The sequence below is a fragment of the Diospyros lotus genome, chromosome 1, assembly GCF_014633365.1.
Source record: "Diospyros lotus cultivar Yz01 chromosome 1, ASM1463336v1, whole genome shotgun sequence".
Lineage (NCBI taxonomy): Eukaryota > Viridiplantae > Streptophyta > Magnoliopsida > Ericales > Ebenaceae > Diospyros > Diospyros lotus.
Window position 1 is genome coordinate 40,088,612 of NC_068338.1, and position 8,564 is coordinate 40,097,175.

An 8,564-nucleotide genomic window follows, 5' to 3' on the forward strand; every position below is an offset into this window, starting at 1 on the left:
TATACACACATCTGAATACACACATATATATACACACGTATGCAGACACACACATACATATATATGCAGCGACGTCGCAGCCCCGAACCCCAGGGTTCGAGGACGCTTAGGGTTTGGGGGTGCAGTTGTTGCCAATGTGCCACTGTCACTATGGTTGCTGCCAAATGCGTATATATATCTATATTTGTGTGTGTATATATATATATGTGTGTGTGTTTCGATGTGTATATATGTGTGTTTATGGGGCTGTATTTATATATGTGTGTTTGTGTATCTGTTTGGGTGTATTTATATGTGTGTTTGGATGTGTATATATGTGTATTTGGATGTGTGTGTGTTTCGATGTGTATATATGTGTGTTTATGGGGCTGTATTTATATATGTGTGTTTGTGTATCTGTTTGGGTGTATTTATATGTGTGTTTGGATGTGTATATATGTGTATTTAAGTAATTGTATCTATATGTGTGTTTGGGTATGTGTTCGGATGCATCGTTTTCAGTGTAAATGGGTGACCAGATATGATGGCTAGCTAGTAATTTATTGAGAGAAAATGATTGCAAGAGCGAGGGTAAAAATAAAATTTTAAGTAAGGATATTTTAGATATATTAAAAGATAGCTATATTAAAAGATAACTGTGAAGAGTAGAATGAAAGGCTATGAATAAAAATTTTCAAAGTAAAAATACAAATTTAATTTTTTTGTGAATTGTGGAGAGTAATATCTACGGCTGTGAATAGAATTTCCCGATCTATATTGCAAGGTTCCAACTTCCAAACTCTCTCTCACTCTCTCTCTCTCTCTCTCTCTCTCTCTCTCCCCACTGGTACGTCTGTAAACGCTCTATCAGTGACGGAAATGTCGCCGGAAAACGGAAATTACAACAAAATCCGGCACATTGTAAGAATCCGGCAGATGCTTCGGCGATGGCGCAAGAAGGCGGCGTCTTCACCACCGTCCAGCCGCTTCGCCTCCGGCCGCGTACCCCCCGACGTGCCGGCAGGACATGTGGCGATCTGCGTAGGGAGCAGTTGCACGAGGTTCGTGGTGCGAGCGACGTACCTGAACCATCCAATCTTCAAGGAACTGTTGGTTCAAGCGGAGGAAGAATACGGATTCACCAACCAAGGCCCCTTAACCCTGCCGTGCGACGAGTCACTCTTCGAGGAGATCCTCCGGGTCGTGTCCAGATCCGAGTCGGGCCGCTTCCTCAGTCCTCCTGAGGACTTCCAGCGATGTTCCCACGTCGGGCATCGGAATCGTGACATTTTGGGGGAATCTGGACCGTTGCTCGACGGTTTTGCTGAGAAATCGGTATGTTGAGAGTAAATCTGCGGCGAGTACCCGATTACCGGAATCGGGCATATGGATCAGTGTAAATTCGTTGGATTTTTAACTAACTGAGTGACGTAGTTAGTTTTGTACTTTTTCTTTTGGTTGGAAGGCAACTCGGTGAGTCAAGTGTGTTCTTCTTCTTCTTCTTTTTCTTCTTCTTCTTTTTAGCTCTGGAGATGGCAGAGATGGGTTGCAACTCAACCCCGAGTCATCCCGAGTTGGAATGAGCTTCTTCTTCTTCTTCTTCTTTTTAGCTCTGGAGATGGCAGAGATGGGTTGCAACTCAACCCCGAGTCATCCCGAGTTGGAATGAGTGGGTGGGGGAAGGTGGATTGTCAGATATTTTTGCTGGGGTTTTACTCCTGTAAATTTTTCTCATAATTGTTGACTATTCTGATTGTAGGAATTGCAGTTACACCTGCCCACTCTCATTCTTTACGATTATGCTATTTATGATATCTATCTTCATGAAAACGATGAGCCACATCTTATTATTATAATTGGAGCAACACTGATTGAATTTTCCTGCTCTCTGCATCTAACATTAATTCTTATTCATTTCTGCAAAAGTGATAATGTTTGCTTGGCTGTGAGGAAGGTGTTTAAATTAAAGCATACGCTTTTTATGATCCTTGTAAAGCCAAGTGGTTACGGATAATAAGCATGGGCTTTATGAGTAGAGCGTCCTTAAATTTGCTTATATTTTTTAGTGTAGTGTTGGGTACACAGCTTTGATGTTATTTGTTGGGGGAAAAAAAAATCAAACAAAGATATAATTTTTTTAACATGTTTATGAGTGTAGCTAATTGGTTTATTAGTTGTCATTTGATAATTAGATGTGCAATTTTATTTATATACAAATCATATCTTTATTATGCTTTGATTTGAATTAGGTTGTCTGAATCTAAAATAAGATACCCTCTAAACAAATGGTGTTTGCTCAATGTGCAGTAGTAGTTTTGAGGACTCGTTAATTGAGTAAGTTTGTGCATTGTGCAGCCTGCTACCTGCTAGCTTTGTAGTCGCAGTCCTTCTCATGCTAGCAAACTCATTTGAGGATTACCAGAGTTGAAGCGTAATTGACCCGAGCAGAGTCCTAAATTGATGCCGTAACACTGCAACTTAAAAAAAAAGTCCTCATACGCCATTGTTTTACATATATTTTTGCTTGAATAGACAATTCTGTCGTTTCGTTTATGCAAGAACCAGTCTATTATCATGCTTGCATTTACTTGTTTATCCTTGAACTAGTTAAATATATAACTCAGTCAAATAAAGTGTCAAGAAAGTTTTTTTTTTTTTTAATAAAATGATTAAGGAATAAAATTATCTCGGAACTCGTGACTCAGCTTCAAAGGAGAACACCAAATGGTGTTGTTTATTGATTTAATTTTTTTCAATTAAATGTCTTTTTCTTTTTAGTTTTTGAAGCAGAGTGTAAAAAACCAAAAGTAATCTCTCTCTCTCTCTCTCTCTCTATATATATATATATGTGTGTGTGTGTGTGTGTGTGTGTAATCTATCTGTGGGTGAAGAAACTGAACAGCGGCAATGGATCAATGGGCGAAGAATTAAGCTTATGACACGTTAATTACCATGGTATTGAATTTCATGGGAAAGTACCTAGACATAAGAAAACAAGTTGTCAGGTTCTCGATAAAGTTTTTATTTCTTGTTTAGTTTTGTTGATGTTACTTGTGAAATTATTGGAGACTTTTCTTAATTAGAATGAGTTGGTTTCATTGAGCCAATGTTAGAAGCGTTGGGTGGCAACTTTTGGAATTGGCTGAAAGGCACTCAACGGCAGCCAACGACAAGATACGGATCAAGTTGGAAGCATGACAGTATAAAATGAGAGGCGGCTGTAGAGTTTGGTTTTGAATCTAATTGCTTCTCCACTGATGGATGGATGGATGGATGGATGGATAAAGACCCAGTCTTTGGCTCGATCGATCAAGGAAAAAGCCCGCAGCGAGCGATGTATGTGTATCAATCAAACCCACGTTGGATCTTAGTCTAGTCGTTCAGTACCCCGGCCGGCGGCGGGTGTATGTATATGATTACGGTTGCCATCGCCTTATTTATTTAATTAATTATTATTAGTAGGATTAAAAGTGACCGGACGTACGTAGGTGATGTAGAAGAGCAAGGAAGGGTCGTCTCTAAATGTTGCTTTCCTGTGTGTAATTGCTGATCGGATGGACGGAAAGTGTTGAGAGCGAGCTAATGGAAGTCATTTCAATGATGAAAGGAACATTGATATTTCTTTCACATTCGGCATTCATCCATTCAATTCAATTCATGGACATGGGTTGGAATCTTGGAACTTCACGGCCTTCTTTTTCTAAACAAACATCAATCAGCGCAACACTGGATAATATTTCATTTCATTGTTGGCCGTGAAATGATTAATTAAAAGGCTCTCTGATTGATCCAGATCATGCAAAATTAATTGCTGAATGATTACCCTCAAATTAAGTTTGGAATTATGTTATTTACAAACCAAATGAGACTCTGCTTCTGACTATCAATCAGTCTCACTGCCAAATGTAATTTGTCTGTCTTGATCTTGAACACGGTGTCAAACCCGGAAAATTAATGGAGACTCTGAATGCTTATTATTAAGATGATGATATCTGTTAGAAATTTAAAATATATAAATTAACCAAACTCTTAAAATGGTTAAATCTTAAAAGATTGTTTCCTTTTAAAAAAATATATTATTTCCTTTCCTAATTCTAACTAAATTTTGAAATGTTTTTACTTTTTTTTTTTTTTTAAAAAAAATAGTTGTTTTCTTTCAACATTCTAATTAAAATTTTAAAAGTTTGTTTCCTTTTAAAATTTATAATTAACTTGTCTATATATATCCAAACAATTCTACAAATTAAAGATAAGTAGAATATATTTGAAATACATATTTTAGTTTCTGTTGAAGAATAGTGAAATTCTTTCCATTATTCTAAAACTTGATTTCTTCACTTTTTGTTGAGTGCAGAAATAAAAAAGAGCTTTACATGTCCACTAAAACAATTTGATAAATCTTCACAACAAACTCAAAGTGGAGAGAGGACAAATTTTACTTTTATGAATGCGATTTTTATCGTGTTTTAATCCTTCTACTACTTAAAGATTTTTTACATAATTTTTCAATTTATTATTATTGTTATTTCATTTTGAATTTTGTACTTATTCATATTTTTTATTGTTGTAATATTCCCAATTAATAATCTAAAAGCAAAATTTGGTATGCACAACCATGGAGAATAACACAATCAAGATGATGAAGCAAGATTTGTTCGTCTTGATTGATTTGATAGCACCAATTTTATGAGATGAAAGGATAAGATGAAATTTATGCTTCTTGCCCCAAAGATTTTGTATGTTCTTGATCTGAATATTCCACCAACTCCTCCACTAAAAGATGATGATTCTGAAACACTTAAAGCACAACGGAGAATAGGGAGAAATATGAAGTTATATGTAGATGATATATTCTTAATTCACTTTATGACCAACTCTACGATTTCTATAATGTGAAACCGTTTACTTTTATAATTGGGAATGTTCTCCAATTCAAGTACAAAATCGAGGAGGTGGGTACTAAAAAGATTTTAACCCCTAAATATTATGAGTATAAATTCCATGATGATATAATTATCTTAGTACAAGTGCATGAATTATAAGTATTAGTTAATCAATTGAAGGCTGGGGAGATTGAAATTCCTGAAGCTTTTCAAGTTGGGGCAATTATAGCAAAATTGTCATCTTCTTAAAAAGGCTATATAGGAAGAAGTTTCTCCATGATTTCAAGGATTTTTCGTTGGAAAAAAATTTTAATCCCTAAATATTTTGAGTATAAATTCCATGATGATATGTTTATCTTAGTACAAGTGCATGAATTATAAGCATTAGTTAATCAATTGAAGGCTGAGGAAATTGAAATTCCTGAAAGTTTTTCAAGTTGGGGGCAATTATAGCAAAATTGTCATCTTCCTGAAAAGGCTATATAGGAAGAAGCTTCTCTATGATTCCAAGAATTTTTCGTTGGGGGAATTACAAAAACACTTTTGAATCGAGAAAGAATCGAGGATGAGAGATAAGAATAAAAATTCTTATGATGAAAATAATAATACAAACAAAAATGTTTCTATATTCCACATTCAAAATAAAATATCTTGGACACGTTGATACCATTTTGGGTATCAAGATAAAAAGAAATAGTGGGGGATATGCATTGAATCAATCTCATTGCATTTGAGAAAGTATTGAATAAATTTAGTTACTTAAAATTAAAGAAGTGAGTGGTTAAGACATCTTCTTTTAGAAATTTCATTAACGTTGAAAAATATGAGTTCAATCTCTATTCATTGTGATAATCAAACTATTTTAACCTAAGCATATAGTGATATATATAATGAGAAGTTAAGACACATAAGTTTTGGATATGATTATGTGAGGAAATTAATCAAAGATGGAATAATTTCTCTCATATTTGTAAAGTTGTCTAGGAACTTGGACAATCAGTTCACTAAGTCCGTGTTTTTTTTTTTTTTTGTTATTTTCAAGGTTCTTTTAATTTTTTAAAACAATAAAAACGTGTTTATTTTTATATTCTTAAAAATAATAAAAAAAATTATAAAAAAAAACTCAAAACAATAAAAAGTCATTTTGATTGTTTTCATCATAAACACAGCTCAAAATTTTAAAATGCAAAAAATACTATAAATAACAAGAATGCATTTTTAGCAATCTCAAAATACAAAATTAAAAATAATTCAAAACTGAAACATAAAAAAAAAAAAATCATCTAAGCCTCTTATAAAAGATTTAGTGAAATTGAGAATGATTGGATTGAAACTCCTAAATTAAATCTACCAATGATGGCAATCCTACCCAATGTTATGAAATGAGTAATTTTTTTAGTCAAAGTGTAACAACTAGCCATTGATAAGTGGATGTTAATACTTAAAAAATTAAAAATTGACCTAAAAACGTGAGATAAGTATTTATTACAATTTTGAGGGTTGAGTATGTTTTTATACTCTTAATAAGGTTCAGTTTTAAAAACAAGTGTATATAATGTGACAAAAACACTGAAAAAACTTCACCTACATATATGAGTTTCGGAATGGTGTCAGTTCAATTGAAAATTTTAGAGTTATTCTCATGAAAGTTCATGAAAATGGATAGCACATGGTCTTAATTAATAGTGCTGAACAAGTGATTGAGTTGAAAAAAGGATGCAATTTTTATGTGCATAGTGACAATGATAAATTTATAAAGAATAACTTGTCCAAAGCTTTCATGCTACTTGGGATTTCAATTTCATTTTGTGCAATAATATTCAAATAGGAAGATACATTATTTTATACATAAACATCTTTTAATCTTTTTCAATTAGAGTCTTAATTTATATTTGAACAAGCAGAGAATTGTTAGAAATTTAAGTTGTTCAAAAATAAATTAACCAACTCTTAAATAGTCAAATCTTGAAAAGGTGTTTCCTTTCAAAATTTTTAACTATATCGTCTATATATATTCAGATAATTCTGAAAATTAGAGATAAGTAGAATACATTTAAAACACATGTTTTTGCCTTGATTTATTCACTTTTTACTGAGTACAGAAATAAAATTAAAAAAAAAAAAAAAACTTGCCATATCCACTAAAACAATTTGATAAATCCTCACGACAAACTTAAAAGTAGAGGGAGGACAAATTTTACTTTTTGGAAAGCGAATTTTATTGTGTTTCAAACATTTTACAAAATTTTCTTATTTGTTATTGTTGTTGTTTCATTTTAAATTTTATACTTATTTTTTGTATTTTTTATTATTGTAATATTCCCAATTAACAATGTCATGATATGCCATCAGTGAAGATTATCAGTCGCTTGGTTTTAAAAATTAGGCTATATAAATTGATTAGTTGTAAAGAATGGTATAATTTGTTTTATTTATTGTCCTAATTAAGCAACGACACTCTCTCTAATATATATATCGAGAATATATAAAAGAAGGCGAGAAGTGGGGGCAACGCAAATGAGTAACGAGAGGTGCGTTGGGCAAAAAAAAAAAAAGGAAGAAAGAGCATCCATTCAATTTCAATATTCAAAGCGATGATCCATATCTTCATTCATTCATTTATCATATCTTTACTTTAAAGGAAAAAGCAAAAAAGCAATAATAATAATAATAATAATAATGTTTGTGGTTTGTGGCCTGTGGCCTGCCTGTGGCCTGTGGGGGCTCAAATGTACGTACAACAAGCCTTATCCTGAATTAGCTTAGTAATAGCAGAAAATGTACAATCCTCTAAAGCTGATCAGCTTATTTATTTCTTGTCATTTGGATTAGTTGATGATCGCAATGTCGGGGGGCAACAAACTTTCCAGCAAAGTTGATGGTGAGTGTTCCCCTTTTCCGCTGCTTGTTTTCCAAAAGTCCTCCATGCAGCCCCCACCACTAATTACATAATGCCTTTCATTTTCACGTCCTCCCTCCCTCCCTCCCTCTACCTGCAAAATTGATTATTTATATTTATGACTTTTTACTTCCCATTTTCATTCTTCTAGCTAGCTAGAGTAGTAAGCATTATTTATATTAATTGTGCCTTCCTAGCTAGCTAGCTAGCTAGCTACTCATTTCTTAAGATGCATGTCACAACGATCTCTGGCCAAATTAATTGTCTAGTTGATAATATTATCGTCATGCTCTTTAAAAAAAATAATTTAATTTAATTTAATTGTAGACATGTATCACACCATTTTGATAAAACACTAGCTTCTATATATAAGAAATATTCTTAGTTTCCTTAAACCTTTATCCAAAATATTGTGGGCCGGGGGGCAAGAAAGATATATAGAATCACAAGCTAATTAGCATGAGATAACACATTAATTAATGCTACTATTTACGAGCAACCAAGTTGGCCATCTGTGTGTGCATCCAAGTGTACAAATCTTATCCCATGAATTAAAGCGAGAGCCAAAGCATATCATATTGGTAATCATCAAAAATTATATAAATTAAGAAAACTTCTATTCAAAATAATTTGAGTAATAACTAAAAATACCATATAGAATAAAATACCTACCTACCATATAAAACGATCTTATAATCATCATAAAAGTATCACCACCACATCATTTGACAGTATCTCTATATATGTAGATATCCTCTTGTAAAATAAAATTGGTAGCATTTCAAATATACATGATAAAACTT

The 8,564-nt window shown here is 33.0% G+C and overlaps 1 protein-coding gene across 1 annotated transcript; it reads left to right on the forward strand.

Moving 5' to 3' along the window:
* The first annotated feature begins 749 nt into the window (after positions 1–749).
* LOC127797781 (protein SMALL AUXIN UP-REGULATED RNA 12-like) lies at positions 750–2,618 on the forward strand. The gene is made up of 2 exons (XM_052330926.1): positions 750–1,314; positions 2,335–2,618. The coding sequence occupies exons 1-2, from the start codon at positions 859–861 to the stop codon at positions 2,347–2,349; spliced, it is 471 nt and encodes a 156-aa protein (XP_052186886.1). The 5' UTR covers positions 750–858; the 3' UTR covers positions 2,350–2,618.
* The last annotated feature ends 5,946 nt before the right edge of the window (positions 2,619–8,564 follow it).

Excerpts from the sequence above, each read along its gene's own strand:
- LOC127797781 (XM_052330926.1), top strand. The coding sequence starts at position 859 with ATGTCGCCGGAAAACGGAAATTACAACAAAATCCGGCACATTGTAAGA.